This window comes from Dryobates pubescens, chromosome Z (genome assembly GCF_014839835.1).
Source record: "Dryobates pubescens isolate bDryPub1 chromosome Z, bDryPub1.pri, whole genome shotgun sequence".
Classification (NCBI taxonomy): domain Eukaryota; kingdom Metazoa; phylum Chordata; class Aves; order Piciformes; family Picidae; genus Dryobates; species Dryobates pubescens.
In genome coordinates this window covers 78709438-78727889 of record NC_071657.1, presented here as the reverse complement: position 1 = coordinate 78727889, position 18452 = coordinate 78709438, and the positions used below count along the sequence as shown (strand labels likewise).

General features: G+C 55.1%; 1 protein-coding gene across 1 annotated transcript in view; it reads right to left on the bottom strand.

Annotated features, from left to right (window-relative positions):
- The window catches only part of ZCCHC7 (zinc finger CCHC-type containing 7), a 117224-nt gene extending 99325 nt beyond the window's left edge, over positions 1–17899 (bottom strand). The window contains exons 1-2 of the mRNA XM_054178753.1: positions 17815–17899; positions 15131–15817 (exon numbers count right to left, since the gene is read on the bottom strand). Coding sequence (XP_054034728.1) covers positions 15131–15794 — 664 coding nt within the window. The 5' untranslated portion in view covers positions 15795–15817; positions 17815–17899. The remainder of the gene's footprint in view (positions 1–15130; positions 15818–17814) is intronic.
- Positions 17900–18452: the final 553 nt, after the last annotated feature.

Genomic DNA, 18452 nt, shown 5'->3' with positions numbered 1-18452 from the left:
CTCAGGTGCAGGTGATCTGCTGCCTGCTCCCTGCAGCCTGCTCTGTGAGGCAGCAGGTGGTGAGCAGAGAGGGCTACTGGCTGCTGTTCTGCTTGGGCTTGGTGCTGAGGCAAGGCAAAAAGCAGCTGCAGCTTCCCAGCTCCTCCTGAGCAGCCCAGTCCAGTGCAGAACCACCTCCAGACCCACACTTATGTACAGAAGAAAATACTTTCCAGCTTTTGTCCTCCAGAGACTGCAGGAGTGTGTGCCACCAAAAAACCTGCATCACAGACACAGGTCATGAACCTGTCCTTGGTTTCTGAAATCAGGCTGGGCTTTGCAGGGTGAGAGAACATCCACAGCGTGGACAGCTCTCACTCCAGACCTCGGGGGAAGGCAAGCTGAGTAAAACTGATTTACTGCTGATTTACTCCTTCCTTAAGCTGGTAACTTTACCACCATTTCCAGGAAGGAGTGGTTTTTGAAGGTAAATCAGAAATGCTTGGAGTAATTTTTGAAGGTAAATCACAATTGCTTGGACGCAGAGCGGATGCAGAATGGCCCAGGTTGTTGCTACCCCAAAGCAGTACAGTGGAGCTACGCCGTGCTGGGGTCCCAGGAACACCTCCTCACCACTACCACCGTGCAGTGCAGTGCAAAAAGCACCACAAGGAGAGAAGGAAGGAGCCTAGGAGAAGGCTGGGCACATGCCGGCGGGCACGGAGCCCGCTACCCACCGCGCAGAAGGGCACAGGGCTGGCTCCCCGACGCGCCTGCCCGGCGGGGCCAGACCCAGCCCTTCACCCCTGCCGCTGCCGCCGCCGGCGGGACTCGAGTTGGGTGCGCCCGTCAGGCAGCCCCGGAGACCGCAGGGGCAGGACCCGGGGGAAAGCCAGGGGCCGGCAGCGGCTCTGCAGTGGCGTGCTCTCAGAGCCGCTGCCGGGCAGGCTCCGGGGCGGCGGAGCCGGGCACCGCCCGCCGGGAGAGGACGGCGCAGGAAGGGGCCCGTTGGGGGCTTGCCTTCGCTCCGGGGAGCGGCGGCGGGAGGCTCCCGGCGGGAAGCCGGGGCTGGCACCGGCTTCTCCCTGGAGGTCCCGGCGGGAAAGGCCGAGGACAGCGACCGGCGTTGCCCTGCGCCCGGTAGCGCTTCCGCAGCCTGCTTGGAGGAAGCCTAAGGAAGGCAGCGAGCCGCGGCCGGGCGCCGGCGTCTCACCGCTGCCGGTGCCGGAGAAACGGCCGAGGAACGGCGGCGGCCACCTGTGCGAGGCTGCCGCTCGGGAAGGAGAGAATGAGCCCAAACACCAGACGCCTGCGGGTGCCTGGCTGCCAGGTCCGTCTCTGGTGCAGGGCTATGGCTCCACAGCAGCTTAAATATTTCCTGTCCAGGGAGCTGGAAGCTACTGAAAGGTTCTCACAAAGTTAAGGGTGCCTTGAAAATGAGGATTAAAAACTCCCGTCACTGCCGCCTTAAAACACACAGCCCGGCAGAGTCGCTTAGAAAGAAACCCGAAACCACGCTGCCTTCACCCCCGAGCCACAATCCCCCCACGCCTGTCAGGGGGTGCCCGGCCCAGGGCACACGGCTGCAAGCTGCCCCTCCGAGGGCTGGTGTCTGAACGGCAGCCTCCTCTTTGCCATTTTCCATCCTGTATTCAAAACCTGGTGAGAAAGCCCACTCAGCCCGGTTTCCAGGAAGTATCGAAAGTGCGGTGAAATGACCCCAAAACTGCGTGCCCCCTGCAGAGCGAGCCTCAGGGCACGGTGCTGCGCTGCAGCCTGTCCCATCGCGGGGACCCGGCACAGGCTGGAGGTGTGCTGGTTCTGGAGCACCAGAGAAACCTCTGCTGGCAGCTGGAGACTTTTTTCCCACCTTCTCCGTAAAGCTGCGTGCCAGGTGCCCCGCGGGCACACACGTCTATGGGCGGCACACGCGGGGCCCCTGTGCCCACCTCTGCCTGTGGCAGCCCCGCACCGCCGAGCCGCCACGGCTGCGGGGTAGGGGTGCTCCCGGCGGCTCCGCAGCCAAAGTTTTAAAGGTAGAAGAGAGTTCCCTGCCGGGTGCCTTACCTTCAGGCCGTGCCAAGGTCGCTACTGCCCAGCCTCGACACAGCCAGAGGCACCGCCGGGGCTGCGACAGACCGAGCCCTGCGCCGTGCCGGGGCAGGCAGGACTCTGCTGTTCTACCATGCACAGAGGGTTTCCAAAAGAGACCGAAAACAGCATCTGGCAGCCTGCCTCCCCCCCCCCCCCCCCCGCTCCCTCCCTCCCCCTCTGGTTGTTGGGGTTTTAAAGGAGGTGATGGAGGAAGATTTATCAAGGACTAAGGGTGGCCGATGAGGACCATCCTGGTGTTGGGGGCCGACGAAGACGAGCAGGGCACAGCCACCCGCACGGCACAACGGCACCGCAGAGAGCAACCTGCCCTCCGGCTGCTCGGTGACCAGACCCTGCTCTCTGTACCAGGCCTCCTCCATGCCCGGGAGGGCACTCCCCTCACCTACACTCCAGCAGTGACCAGCTGGAAGCAACAACACTGCCACACAGCCAACCCGACAGGAAAGGAGCTCCCAGGGCTAGCACCAAGCCGGTGACCAAATGCACCTCGTCCTGTGCCCTCTCCTGGCTCTCTGCACTGCTCAGACCGTGGCTGTTCAGCTCTCCCAGGGAAGCCAGACGGCAGGAGAAGTCCATCTGAAGAGGCAGAGCTTTTATTTGCTGTCTGCCTCACTGCTACCCATGCCATGGTTTTCTCAGGCACACTCGGGTTACTTGGCACCATCGCAGACACTGCGAACCCAGAGACATTGCCAGCAGCACTGGAGGAAAAATAGACCAAACATCACCAATCCCCACCATGGAGAAGGGAGCAGAGGCTGAGCCTTGCAGGCAGGACACCTTCCTGGGCTGAAAGTTTCCATATCTATAGCTAAATCCCTATCCATGTATATATAAAAAATCCTTAAAGCTAAATTCATTAACTACAAAAATGGTGATGCTAATAATGGTAACTGCCTCTGCTGACAAGGAGCCCTCATCAGAGGAGCTGCTGGTGGTCTGCCCACACCACTGACTGCAAGATCCTTAGGGTCACCCTTGCCTCATCCACCTCCTGACAGCACCAGGTGCCTGCCAGCCAACCAGCCAGCACCACGGGATGCCAGAGGCCTGCTGGCTGCTAGCACCAGGGGGCACAGGTGCAGAGAGCAGTCTGGGTGAGCACTGGGCAGACAAAACCTCCCTCGTCCAGAGCTTCTCTGGAGGTCTGAGGCATTACAGATGGAGACCAGGGGACAAACAATGGAGGCAGTCAGAGCACGGAGGCTGCGCTCAGCCCAGAAGGCACCAGGCAGCAACTGCAGGCTGGCAGCAGTGCGAAGTGGGCAGAGGCTGCTCCATGCCTGTGGGCACCTCATCTGGAAGAGCTGCTGGGGGAGTGTGGTTCTGTGAAGGGCAATCACAAGAGGGGTGCAGAACCTGCCAGTAAGAGCCCTGAAATGCCAGGTAACAGCATCCAGACAGCCACTGCCACCGTTCCGGGGCTGGCAGCCTGTGCTCTTCCACACGCTGGGCACCTCTGCATGTACACAGCCCAAGGACCTACTGCTGCCTCTCCTTCAGATTACACAGAGAGCAGAGCCACCCACGACCAGTTGCCACGAGGTGAGTGGTGGCTGTGATGGTGCCCAGTCTGCGTTCCCTTTGCTCTGCAGTCAGACACCTGCAGCCATGCCTGCTGCGCCAGCGCCGTCCATCCCCCGGGCAGATCACAGCGCTGCAGCTGAGCCTGTCCCTGCCAGGGGGAGAAGCAGGAGCTCTCAGCAGCCGAAGGGCCCCGGTGTCTGCAGAAGCATGCCAGCCTGAGGGCTCACCAAATGAGGCATGTGCCTGCACATGCCAGCTTTGCCCGCAGCGGCAGGCAGCAGGATGGGGAACGGAGCAGCCGTGAGCCATCGCAGTCCTCCCGCCAGGCCTCCTCCAGACCTCTGCTTTAAAATTCATTAACACAAACTTCTCCTGTGCTTAACCTACCCAGACATCTGCATGACTCATGCCCCCTCCGCAGCCCTGCTCAAACTTTCTCCCTTTAAACCCTCAAGTCCTTTGTCTTCAGTATATTCTCTATTGCATTTTTCTAATTAACTTTAAAAAAAAAAAAAAAAGATAAGAAAAAGAACAAATCCTGGAACTTCCCTTTCAGAAGGATTAAATCACATTTTCCCCATCAGGGTTCAGAAATCCCAATTACAATATGGGAAAGGTTTTGTTTTGTTTTGTTTTGTTTTCCCTACCTGTAAGAAACCCAAAGAAACAGGGGACAGGAAAAAAAAAAAGGATTAAATCACAGTTTCCCCATCAGGAACTGCAATATGGCAAGGATTTTTGTTTTGGTTTTGTTTTGGTTTTACCACCTGTAAGAAACTCAAAGAAACAGGGACAAGGACAAAAGAACAAATCCTGGACCTTCTCTTTTAGAAGGATTAAATCAGAGTTTCCCCATCAGGGTTCAGAAATTCCAACTGCAATAGGGGAAAGGTTTTGGGTTTGGTTTGGTTTTACCACCTGTAAGAAACCCAAATAAATAGGGATAAGGATGAAAGAATAAATCCTGGAACTTCCCTTTCAGAAGGCTTAAATCAGAATTTCCCCATCAAGGTTCAGAAATTACAACTGCAGTAGGGGAAAGGGGTTTGGTTTGGTTTGGTTTGGTTTAGTTTGGTTTGGTTTGGTTTAGTTTGGTTTGGTTTGCTTTGGTTTTTCCTACCTGTAAGAAACCCAAAGAAATAGGGACAAGGAAGAAAGAATAAATCCTGGAACTCCTGTTTTGGAAGTTTCCCCATCAGGGTTCAAATATTCCAATTGCAATATGGGAAAGGTTTTGGGTTTGGTTTGGTTTGGTTTGGTTTAGTTTGGTTTGGTTTGGTTTGTTTTTTCCTACCTGTAAGAAACCCAAAGAAATAGGGACAAGGATGAAAGAATAAATCCTGGAACTTCCCTTTCAGAAGGATTAAATCAGAATTTCCCCATCAAGGTTCAAAAATTACAACTGCAGTATGGGAAAGGGGTTTGGTTTGGTTTAGTTTGGTTTGGTTTGGTTTTTCCTACCTCTAAGAAACCCAAAGAAATAGGGACAAGGAAGAAAGAATAAATCCTGGAACTCCTCTTTTGGAAGGATTAAATCAGTTTCCCCATCAGGGTTCAAATATTCCAATTGCAATATGGGAAAGGTTTTGGGTTTGGTTTGGTTTGGTTTTACCACGTGTAAGAAACTCAAATAAATAGGGACAAGGATGAAAGAATAAATCCTGGAACTTCCCTTTCAGAAGGATTAAATCAGAATTTCCCTATCAAGGTTCAGAAATTACAACTGCAGTATGGGAAAGGGGTTTAGTTTGGTTTGGTTTAGTTTGGTTTGGTTTGGCTTTTCCTACCTGTAAGAAACCCAAAGAAATAGGGACGAGGAAGAAAGAATAAATCCTGGAACTTCCCTTTTGGAAGGATTAAATCAAGAGTTTCCCCATCAGGGTTCAGAAATTCCAACTGCAACAGGGGAAAGGTTTTTGTGGTCTATTTTTCCTCTCTACAACCTGTAAGAAACTCAAAGAAATAGGGGACAGGAATAATAAGGATTAAATCACAGTTTCCCCATCAGGGTTGAAATATTCCAACTGCAATATGAAAAAGGTTTTTGGGGTTGGGTTTTTTTGTGTTTTTTTTTTTCCCTACCTGTAAGAAACTCAAAGAAATAGGGACAAGGAAGAAAGAATAAATCCTGGAACTTCTCTTTCAGAAGGATTAAATCAGAGTTTCCCCATCAAGGTTCAAAAATTCCAGCTGCAATATGGGAAAGGTTTTTGTTTTGGTTTAGTTTTCCCACCTGTAAGAAACCCCCCAAAAAATAGGGAAAAGGAGGAAAGAATAAATCTTGGAAATCCCTTTTCAGAAGGATTAAATCAGAGTTTTCCCATCAGGGTTGTCCAGAAATTCCAACTGCAATAGGGGAAAGGTTTTTGTGGTCTTTCCCCCCACCAGCACCACCTATAAGAAACCCAAAGAAATAGGGACAAGGAAGAAAGAATAAATCTTGGAGCTTCCTTCTGGTCACAGTTTCCTCATCAGGGTTCAAATATTCCAATTGCAAGGAAAGGTTTTTGGTTTGGGTTCCTCCCCCCCCCCCCCCCCCAACCTGTAAGAAGCCAAAGAAATAAGGGACAAGGAAGAAAGATCAAACTGGATGACAGAAGGGGGGGTGGGGGGGAGGGCAAGAAAAGAAAATTCCCCTTGTAACAATCAGCAGAACAGCAAAAGAAAACAAGAAAAGAAGTGGCAAAGTCACCCGGCATACATGACCATGCAAGCATGGGCACTCTTGCAGAAAACCCAGTCAGCAATCCCAGCCTTGGGAAATTTAAATCAGGGCCAGGGTCCACAATAGCAGCAGAGATCTGCACAGATAAAAGGCCTTCCTTGCTCAGGCTGCCAGGTACAGCCTGGCCCCCAGACCCCCTCACATCCGCCAAGCAACTTTATTAGTTTTATTAATTTTTCTTCCCCCCCCCTTAAATCATCAGGAGAGTGGAGTGCATCCACAGCACACAGTAAAGAAGATTAAGTGTGGGTTGGTTTGGTGTTGTGTTTTTGTTGGGTTTTTCCCCCCCTTTAATCAAAATATCCATATGCATGTGCTGCATCTTCCAACTGGTAGGTGGATTCCCAGTGCTGATTAGGGCTCCGGGGCGCGTTCTCCGCAGCAACTCATGCACAAAGCGCTCCTACTACAGCTGAGCGCCGCTGGGGCTGGCGCAGGCACCAGCCGGCACAGCACGCCCCGCAGGGCAGCCAGCCCGGGCTCCGGGGGCACGGCTGTCGGCGGCTGCCAGCGGGCACGCAAACCCACCCGGCTGACACCGGCCCGGCCCTGCGCGGCCGCGCCGCCGGTTTGGCCTTCTGGCCGGGGCGGGGGGACACAGACACACAGCAGCACCCAGCCCTGCTCGCCAGCAGACATGGGCATGGCCCCAGTGTGGGCAGCAGGGCTGGGGGCTCTCCTCCACTGTCCCTCTCCAAGCCTGCTGGCAGGTGACAGCCGGCAGGGTCCCGCAGCACGGCGCTCCCGGTGCGGGATGCTTCCACGCAAACATCCATCTTAGCTTACAGCCTTTCCTGCCTGATTTCCAGCCCCTCCAGCTGCCCACTGCAGCCCTGGGTGCCACAGCAGCTTCACAGGGGGGTGAAGTCAGCCCACTAGAGGGGACAAGGAGCCACCATGAGTATCCCAGCAGCCTCCCCAGCCTCAGGAGCAGGCAGCAGTGAGGAGAAGCTGCCCTCCGTGCGCCGCTGCCAGCTACCGCGCAGCCACCAACACACAAATCTCTGGCTGTGGTTTGTGACACGGCCATCTGACCCTGGGCCATGCCAGGCAGTCTTGCTGCTCCTCAGAAACAGAGCAGGTGCCACAAGCTATGGATGTCAGAAATATTTGGAGTGGTAAAGTGATTTTCACCAATAAATCCTTTCTTTTTTTCCCCTATGGAAAGCCGAAAGGGGGTCCTGCGGTTCCACGGTTGGGGCAGGGAAGTGTGGCTCCTTCAGCCATTTCTCTGTGGCCCAAGGAAACATTTCTGCTAGATACTTTTTATAGGAAAAAACCTAAAAAGTTGGTGGTAGGAAGGTCGAGGCTCTAGAACAGAAAGGTTCCGCGCCGTGCCAAAGCGCTGCTCGGAACTGGCTGCGGGAAGAGAGGGCAAAGAGAAGAGAAGCAAAACACAGCGCAGCCTGGGCTCACTTCTGTCATTTTGGAGACAACCTGAACACTTCTCCCCTGATTTAAAAATACACTGAGGGATCTGCACAACAGCAGCAGCACGGGGGGCGGGGGGGGAAATAAAAAACAAAAAGCCCAGGGACAGGGGTCGGATTTTCGGGTGGCCTCTGCGGCACCACGCAGTTAAAGCCGGGTGTCGAGCGGAGGCTGCTTTTAAAGCACTGGTAGGTAACAAAGGGCCCCTTGGCTGAGGGAGGCAAAACAGTCACCCAGATTTATCAGTTTAGCAAGCAGCAAGAAACACAGAATCCCTGATAGATAAAGTATATATAAACATCTTTTATATATATATATATACACACACACACACACATAAAATACATATATAGCAAAGCTATCTCCACGAAGCCACTGCTGCCAAACAGGAAGCTCCTTCCTACATCACATTTTAGAGGTAAGAATAAAAATGCTTCAGTTTTGTTATTTTTACTTTTTTTTTTTTTTTTTTTTAAGAACATTTTAGGCTTTTTTCCACCTCCCCCCCATGGTTTCAGTCTCTAAGTGTCACCTGTTTATTTATTTATTCTCTCATGATTTCATTCACTAAGTGTCAAATTCTTTCTTTATTTTACTTTATTCTATTTTACTTCACTCTATCTTACCCCTCACTCTATTTTACTTCACCCTATTTTACTCCTCACTCTATTTTACTTCACCCTATTTTACTCCTCAATTTTTACTCTTCACTCTATTTTACTCCCCACTCTACTCCTCACTGTTTTTTACTCCCCACTCTGTTTTACTCCCTACTCTGTTTTACTCCCCACTCTATTCTTCACTCTATTTTTACTCCCCACTGTTTTACTCCCCACTCTACTCCTCACTCTGTTCTACTCCCTACTCTATTTTACTCCCCACTCTACTCTTCACTCTATTTTTACTCCCCACTCTGTTTTTACTCCTCACTCTGTTTTACTCCCAATTCTATTTTACTCCCCACTCTACTCTTCACTGTTTTTACTCCCCACTCTGTTTTACTCCCCACTCTACTCCTCACTCTATTTTTACTCCCCACTCTGTTTTTACTCCTCACTCTGTTTTACTCCCAATTCTATTTTACTCCCCACTCTACTCTTCACTCTGTTTTTACTCCCCACTCTGTTTTACTCCCCACTCTGTTTTACTCCCCACTCTACTCCTCACTCTGTTTTTACTCCCCACTCTGTTATACAGATGTATTTTTACTGTGGTTTCTTTGGATGACAAAACCTCGATTTGCTGTGGCTGAAGCTGCAACAGAAAGGTTCTCTAAACCTGGGGAAAACAAAAACCAGCAGCTGGAAATGGCTGCTGAAAATGAAAGCCGGGGGGTGGGAGGTGGGGAATTAAAAAATCCCTGTTTTGGTAATTCCAGCCTGCAGTTTGTGTCCACTGCTCCTCTTTGCAGCTTTACAGGACAGCAAGAGCTGACATTAACATCCCCATGCCCCGGGTGAAGTGACTTCTCCCCTGGCTTCCTTTCATAACCACTGCCCCCTGAGAAGGTCAAATTTGCTCCTCTTTTACCAAAGCCCAGCAGCCAGTCCATGGAGGGACACACAGAAATGATCTCTGCTCGGGCAGCCGGGAGAGGACAGCAGAGGAGGTGACAAAAGGGACTGAAAGAACACCCAACGGCCTGGGAGCCTCCGCCGGGCTCAGGGCCCTCTCCTCAGCCGTCTGAGGGCACCCCCGGAGCCGAACCCACACCGAGGCAACTCCTGGGCAGCAGCGCTGGTGCGAGGTCTGTGCCCACCCCCGGAGCAGAGGCACTTTGTGCCCGGGACGGAGCTCGCTCCAGCGCGATGGGCGACGGCGTCGCTGCCTGGCGGGGGGCTGTTGGGAAATGGTTTGAACATCTGTGCAAATTAGGCCTTGAAGGATTTTCTGTTATTAATATAGCAGTGGAGTAGGAGTTGTGGAAAAGTTCTGATGCTTGGTATGATGAAGTCAAGCTGCCCTTGAGAAGGAAGGCAAACAAGATAAGAAGCAGGTGAAGATCTGGGAAAAGGGCAATTAGGAAATTCCACAGAGTAGTGAAAACAATGATGTAACCTTTTAGAAAGTAACCAATAGTGTGTGTTAAATTAGAATAGAATTAACTATGTATAAGACTATAAATAAGGAAGTGTGGAACAATAAAGTTGAAGCTTGCTTATCAATCATATTGATTGCTGCGAGTCTTTCCCTCACCCCCCTCGCCGATGGATTTCTCTTCCCGACAGGGGGCTGCAGCTGCCCTGGGACCCCTGAGCGGCAGCAGCACGCAGGGGTACGGCTCGGACTGTCTCAGGCCGTGCCGCTGTCTGCAGATGGCACTGCAGATGGCACCACAACGTGGCCCTGCCTGCGGGGGAACTCGGCGGGGACAGAGCCGCAGTCCCGACAGGAGCCCGGCTCGAAGGCTTTGCTGGAGCCGGCAGAGCCCAGGAGCAGCTCCCGGTGCCAGCAGGAGCATCTCTGAGAGTGCTCCTGTCAAAGCCTCACCACTGCCCTAATTCGAAAACAAAGACCCGGAGCAGAGCCTCTCGCGGGTGGGAGCCTGGCGCTGCGCCGCAGAACCTTTGGAGCCAGAGCCAGGCGCGGGCACCGCAGCCCTGCCAGCACCCGTGCGCGGCCGCATGCCCCCGGGCGGCACCGGCTGGGCACAGCCTGGAGGAGGAGGAGGAGAAGATAAAAATGTTTTCTGTTCCCCTTAGCGGCCGGACATCAGCGCTGCAGCTTTCCTGGCTGCCTTCCTGCAAACCAGGAGGGAAAACAAGGCAGCGATTAGGATTGCAGCTAGGCGTCAAGAGGAAATAGGTTAAAAGGAGGCTTTTAATGAAGGGATGGATGAAAGATTTCCAGCTACAGGAGATTAATGTTCTTATCTCACATGCTCTTCTTGCACCAACGGGAGGAGAGGAGTAGGAGGGGAGAACCCTCCGTGGAAGACCTGGAAGCTCTCTGACACTGGAGATGAGGGAGACCTCCTGGCTCTCTGCAGCTCCCTGGGAGCAGGCTGCAGCCAGGTGGGGGTTGGGCTCTGCTCCCTAGTCTCAGGTGATAGAAGGAGAGGAAATAGCCTGGAATTGTGCCAGGGAAGGGTTGAGGTTGGCCATGAGGAACAATTTCTCTGCTGCAAGAATGGTCAGGGATTGGCACAGGCTGCCCAGGGAGGTGGTGGAATCCCCATGGCTGGAGGTGTTGCAGCAAGCTGTGGCCATGGCAAGTGGGGCCATAGCAAGTGGGGCCATGGTTTGGTGCCCATCGTGGGGTTGGATTGGTATTGGACTGGATAATCCCAGAGGGCTTTCCCAGTCAAACAGTTCTATAGTTCTAGGATTCTATGACCAGGAGCCAGAGCTGTTTCCCCAGGCAAAGGGACACCTCTTGCTGTCACAGCAGGCAGGGCTGGCTGAAGCTAGAAGGCTGCACGGGGGGAAGGTTCTCTGTGCTCTGGAGGCACCAAGAAAGTGCCAGCTGGTGATGGAGAACGTTTAACAAGGCTGCCAGGCAGGAGCAGAGCAGGCAGGATGCAGCAGCGGAGAATAATGAGATCTGCCCAATGCCTTCAGCTGTTTCTGACCCCAGTGGAACCCCAGCCTCTCTGTCTGAAGGACTGGGACATGGGAAGAGCTTCATCCAGTGCCTGACACAACTGCCTGCCCCCAGATTCAGAGGGCAGCTCACACCTTGTGAGGCAAACTGGGCATGAGACACCATGGCACTGCCACAGGATCCTGGAACCACAGCATGGCTCAGGCTGGAAGGGAGCTCAGAGCTCATCCCCTGCAGCCTCCCCACCATGCCCAGGGACACCTCTCAGCTGCACTCAGCTGCTCAAGTCCTTGAACACCCCCAGGCAGGAGGCAGCCACAGCCTCCCTGGGCAGCCTATGCCAGAGTCTCACCACCCTGGCACTGAAGCACTTCTTCCTCAGCTCCAGTCTGACCCTGCTCTGCCTCAGCTCCAAACCATTCCTCCTGGTCCTGTATCCTCTGCCTCAGCTCCAAACCATTCCTCCTGGTCCTGTATCCTCTGCCTCAGCTCCAAACCATTCCTCCTGGTCCTGTATCCAGACACCCTCATGGAAAAGTTCCTCTGCAGCCTTCCTGCAGGATCCCTTCAGGTCCTGGCAGGCAGCTCTGAGGTCCCCCTGGAGCTTTCTCTTCTCCAGGCTGCACACCCCCAGCTTCCTCAGCCTGGCCTCACAGCAGAGCTGATCCAGCCCTTGGATCATCTTTGTGGCCTCCTCTGGACTCTCTCCAGCAGCTCTCTCCCCAGCAGCTCTGTCCTTCTCCTGCTGGGGACACCAGAGCTGGAGTTCACCAGTCCCTGGTCTCTACATCCATCCTGGCTGGTACCTCAAGCTTGAGGGCTCTGTGGGCATCATTGGCCACCACACACCTCTTGAGTGCATCCCTTTGGTTCAAAGTCTTGCTCAGATTTCCCAGGAGCCTTTCACAGTGCCTGGGCCTGGGGACAGAGTGCAGCAGCAGCTCCAGGGGTGGCTGCTCGGCATGAGGAGAGTTGGTGGCTCCTGGTCCCTGCCCCTCTCCAGTGGTGTTCCACCATCTCACCCAGTCCTTCCACACCTGCCCCTGCATCCCCAGCACCACACCATCAGAGCAGGTGCACCAAACTCCTGCACACTGTAGCTGCCTGCATGGCATTCATTGCAGTCTGGGAGGTGGTGGGGAGCCTGGGCTGTGACCTGGCACCCGTGCTGGGGCTGGCACCACGGCATGTTTCTCTGCTTGGTGCCAGATGCCATCCTGAGCCTGCTAACAGGTGAGATCACCACTAACCTGCCCACAGTGCAGGCACATGGAGAAGGCTGTCAGACAGGGCACAGAGCAGACAGCTGTGTGCACTATGGGCACCACTGCCACACGTCTGCCTGTGCCTGGCACCCTGTGTCCCACAGCTGCAGCTGCTGCAGGCAAACTGCTGCTGGCAGACACTAGGCAAGCCACAGAAGAGAAGGTTCTGGCACAGATCTGAGGATAGCCCTCAGAGAAGAGGAGCTCTGTGAGCACTCAGGAGGGATGCCCATGCCAGGGAAGCAGTTTGTGTTCTGCAGGGTGGCAGAGGCACAGCACTGAGACCTCCGCCTGCGGCAGGGCTGCTTGCTGGCAGCACCTGCAGAGGTGCATGAACTAGAGGCATCCCTGCATGTGCTACAGAGCACAGCACCAGCTGGCAGAGCTGTCCTGGCAGGAACCTGCTGCCCTGACTAGGAGCCTCTGCTGGTGCTGGCACAGGGCACAGGCAGGACCTGGACTGTGATCTGTACCTAGGCAGGGTAAGCACAGAATGCCTCAGGTGGGATGGGAGCTCCACCAACCCCCACCATGAATTAATGACAGAACCTTTCCAAGAGTATGTCTCACGGGATCAGAGATGTCAGGGGGTGGAAGCAACCTCTGGAGATCTTCCAGTGCAAGCCCCTGCCAGAGCAGGAGCAGAGAATCCAGCACAGGTCGCACAGGAACACATCCAGACAGGGCTGCAAAGGCTCCAGAGAAGGAGACTCCACAACCTCTCTGGACAGCCTCAGTTATTGATAGACATTGATCAGATCCCTCTCAGCCTTCTCCTCTGCAGACTAAACAGCCCCAGGGCTCTCAGCCTCTGCTCCCCAGGCAGTGCTGCAGGCCCTTCCTCATCCTTGTAGCCCTCCCTTGGGCTCTCTGCAGCACTCCACACAGCACCAAACCTCTGCTCCCCAGGGGCAGTCAGGTAAGAGAGGGCCAAGCTCCTCAGCTCTAGCTTCAAAGTACAGGAGATGGAAACAGAAAACACAAATCATGGATCTGGGTCACCTCCCATGCCAACCCAACCCATGCCAACCCCCTGCCATGGGCAGGGGCACCTCCCACCAGGCCAGGGTGCTCAGGGCCCTGTCTGAACAGAGTGAGTTAATGTGAATGCCCAGAAACAGCATTCTGAAGGATGCACAGGCAGACAGAAACACAGGAATTCCAAACTGGGGGTCTGGCATGGCAGCTGAGGCCTTCCCAGCTCCCAGAGGCACTCTTCTGGCACTGCAGAAGGAGCAGGGAAAGTTCTTCAGCAGTGGACTGTGGACAGCTAAGAAAAGACATACACCAGGACAGCTCCAAGCAGAAAGGTTACTCTCAGAATCATCACAGAGTTACTGAGGCTGGAAAAGACCTCTGAGATCATCCAGTCCAACCTATGACCTACTCTCAGCCTCTCTGGGCAAGAAATGGCTGTTTGGCCAGAAAAACAGGCAGACACAGCTGCTCAGCCTTCTCCTTTCAGCCAGCCCAGGAGCAGCTTGTGAACAGAAGTACCCCGAGGCTGGTGCCAGCCTGCACTGCCCTGCACCCCAAACCACCTCCTCTGCAGGGGCACAGAGTGAAGGACTTCTCTGTAAGGGAAAGAGCAGGGGAGCCCTGACATGGAGCAGCCTTTCTCTCTCCAGCGGGCAGAGGATGCTGCTCCTGGGCACCACCTTTGTGCTTCAGGAAGCCAGTGGGCACAAAAGGAAAGCAAGGCTGGCACCAGTCAGTGGTTGTGCTGGTGCCTGTCACACTGTGGCCACCACAGACATGTGTGAGCTCTGTGGCACTAACCATCACAGGCACAAACCTTGTGCCCTGTGGTGGGAGAGTGTTCTGAACAGTACCCAGGTGCCAGCTGCTGCAGGCTTGGCAGCTGGGAACCTCTGCAACGCAAAACCCACACCAGAAGCTGCAGACAGCCCCCAGTGCTTGGCTTCTGTCCAGGAAAGGGAACCAGCTGAGGAGGGCTTCCTCCCCTCCTCACCCTCTGCTGTCAGAGCTCCTCCCTGCCCTGGGTTGTGCCCCCTCTGGTCTGGGCCACAGCACAGCCCTGGCCAGTGCTGGTGCCTGCTGTGCTGAGAGCCAATGTGCCAAGGCTGGCAGGCAGCAGGGCAGAGGCGTCACCCCACCAGGAGAGGGCTGGCACTTCTTCCTGGGCTTGGAGCACTCTCCTGTCCTGCAGCCCTTCCCTGCCAGCTCTGCTGCTGGGCAAATCTCACATCACCTCTTTGCCCCTACAGCCGCATTTTGTCCCTGCACAGTTTGCTGCTACAGTTCCACAGCCTTCCCCCTCCCTGGACCTCCTCAGATGCTCTCAGGAATCCACACCAGGAAAGTTGGGAAGTTCCCAGCAGGCACCACTCTGATGCAGCTTCTCAGCTCCTAGCAGCAAACCCACTGTGATTGCAGAGCTGGCACCCACAGGCAAATGTCTGCTCCCATCCCCACACATGCCTCTCCACACCATGCTTTTCAAGCACTGACACCAGCACTGCTGCAGACAAATCCTGACACACACACCCCCCCCGAACAAGTAAGTGATGAGAGAGGAACCAACCTTGGCTAGTAGGAGTAGCACAGCCCTCCAGGTTCAGTATGATGTCTCCATCCTTGTCGTCGCTGCCCGCTCCCACCAGCATCCAGCTCTCGATGTGGTCACTTTCAGACTCCAGGCTCTCCTCCTCTGAGCTCTCTATCACCAGCACCTCCTGGAGGGCAAAAGCCCCAGCAGGGCTCACTGGGCTCAGCTGCTTGCTGCTGCTTTTCCTCTTCTTGGAGCTGCCCCACATGGTGTGCGCCGCGCCCTCCGCCTGCATCGGGGTGGATGTGGCTGGCTGGATCTGTGCCTTCCCCTGAGCGTTAGACCTCCTGGGCCGCTTTGCTTTGCTGGTGTAAACGCTGTCATCCTCTGGCCCATCGGACAAGACAATGACCTCCGGGTCCTCTGCAGCCTGAGCGGCGCTGCCGGCGGCCGCGGCGCTGCTGCCCTCTTCGCGGTGCTGCTCCCCTGGAGCCGGGGGCCCATCCCTCAGCCCCGCGGCGCCTCCCTCCTCATCCCTTCCCAGACTGCTGGCTTCTCCGAGGTTCTGGGAGTAATGGATCTGGCTGTAGAGGTGAAACTCCACCTCGCTGTCAATGCTCTGCTCGCTGGAGGACTCCTCCTGGTAGAGCTCATCCTCATATTCCTCAGGGTCCTCGATGCTCTCGTGGTCAAAAAACATGGTGGGAGGCAAAGGGTCCCTGCCTGGGGAGAGAGAAAAGGCTGCTTCAGGATGGTTCTGGATGTGCCCAAAGCCCTCTTCCAAAGGAGACCTTTTGGTCTCACTGAAACTGCTCACAGAGCTCTGCCTGCAGAGGATGGAGCTGAGCAGAGCCAACAGCTACAGGATCAAACCTGCCTAGAGTGCAGCTTCCTTCACCTCTGGTTCCTGCCCTCCTTCAGCTTCCACAGCTCCTCTCTGGCCTGGCTTCCATGCCAGGGCTCCTGCACAGGACTGAGAGCCACATGGGTAGGTCTGAGTCCCAGCTTGGTTGCTTCCCCCCAGGCAGTGCTAATTCTGGGCACTTTTCACCTTGTTCTACTGAGTTATCTCTGCAGGGGCAGAGGAGGAACCTTCAGAGAGGAGTAATTAGCAGCCTGTCTACACCTGGCTGGCAGAGCCACCCCAGCTGGCTCTCCAGACATTAACTCTGCAGTGGAAGTGCTGGGGCTAGGACACAGAGACAGCCTCTGCACAAGCTCAGGTCCCAGGGCACCACAAACACTGAGCAGCAAAGGCGGCACACAGGTCTGAAGCCTCCGTGCAAGCTGGCACCTCACTCTGTGCTGTCAGGGCTTACCTGCAGAGCCATGGCAGTGCCACCCTGCCCTGGCAGTGCCCTGGCACTGTAGCCATAGCCCTGCCAGACCTGGGAGAGCCACAGCTGCAAGCTCTGCCTGCCCTGCTCATTGCCAGCCGTGACATCTCTGCTGGCACCAGCAGCCCTCCATGGCCTCCAGGCTGCACCCAGGGCTGAAGCCCCATTTGCACTTCCCCTCAGGCTGTTGGAGGGTTCAAGATGCCCAACTGCATTAAAAACAAAACAACTGTGATTAAAGGTGTCCCAGGCCAGGCTGGGTGAGGCCCTGGGCAGCCAAGCATAGCTCAGAGGTGTCCCTGCCCATGGTGGGGTTGGAGCAGGGGAGCCCTGCCCATACCCTGCCAGAGTCCTTCCCTGGTCATGACAGACTTGGCCTCATTTATATTCCTCTTATCCCAGAAGTTAAACTAAAGAGGGGGGAAAAAAACAACACAACACTTTTCCCACAAAAAAAAACCCCAACACCAACCAAATAAAGCAAACCCACACAAAACCTGAGCCCAGCAGCAGCACAGCACAATGCCTGCTGCCTGCTCAGCCTCCCCCGACCACCACTCAGCACCCAGAGAAGTCCCTGCAGTCACTGCCAAGCTGAGATCACATCCAGACACCATCAGACCCCTCCTCAGCTCCCCAGCTGCTCATCTCCACCTCCTGATCCACTCACTGTGGTCTCTAACCTGCAACTTAAAGTGGAGGCAACAAAACCTGTGGTGAAGGCTCTCCTGCCCACTTGGCAGGGGTAAGGTGCTGGAGGCTTTAGCACCTGCCAGCAAAGAGCCCTGCTGAGCAGCACAGAGCAGGGCAGCATCTGGATCTGCTGCACTCTGCCTCTCTCACCCAGGCCCTGAGGTGAGGACAGCCTCTGCTGTGCCACACAAGGTGCAAAAGGGCCAGGATGTGGTGGTCACAGAAGGGAGACAGAGCAGCACCCAGAGAGCAAAGGGAGCAGCCCACACCTGAGCCTTTCTCTGTTTCATGTGGGGTCAGCACTCTGAAGAGGTCTAAGCCTGCCCCCACCCACAGGGAGAGGACACAAGCAGAGAGAGCTCTGATCAAGCACTTTTGGAGGATCAGTTTGTGGCTAAGGGAGGCTAGAAAAGAGTCCTTCAGCAGTGCAGGAGATGGAAGGATCCCCCCTGCAGCACAGCCAACTGAGCTCAAGCACTCCCTGTTCCCCATTCTGTCACACACAGCACCCATGGCCAGGGCTCAGAAGGTGCTGCTGGGCCAGGAGTGTCACCCAACAGCCATGGCCAGGGATGAGAACCTGCAGCTGAGCTCTGTGCTGGGTCTGGAGTGCCACAGAGCACTTAAGGAGCTGTCCCAGGAACACTTGACAATGAAGAGCAGGAAGAGGCAGCAAGGTGCTGCACTTACCTCAGCCTGTGCTCCCCAGAAGCTCAAGGCAGACAAAGGCTCTTCCTTCCCCCTCCTCCTCTCAGGTCCATGCAGGTGCAGAGCTCTTGCTCGTGTCCAGGCCTCTAAGGAAGGACAAACAGCAGCCATCAAAAGCCAGACCCTGCTCTCTTTGCCAGGACAAAGGCTGTGCCCTGCCTCTTCACCCAGAGTGAGGAGCACCCATGCCAGCTGCTGGCCACCACTGCCTCCAGGAGAGGAAAGGGAGCTGACAGACACTGCAGGATGCCAGGGCAAAGCAGGCACGCTGATGGTGCCAGCACTCACACTGGTAGAGACAGAAGGACAGAGCTGCCCTTCAGGTTTCCTTCTCCCAGTGGGAGCTCTGACCATGGGCAGCCAGACAGACTCTGGCAGAGCCATGCCCTGTGTCTGGGGGTGAAAGCCACCTGAGAAGTGGCAGCCCTGCTGTTAGGGTAGGCAGCCCAGGTTGCAAGGTGGCACATCACACCTTGGCACCAGCCTGCCCTTTCTTCTCGGAAAAAAACACCCAAAACTCCGAACTCTAGGGCAGAGCAGAACCCTGCCCCTCCCATAGGAACCCCAAACCTGCCTGAGCCCAGCTTGCCTCAGAAGTGCCTGCCCCTGCCAGCCCTGGG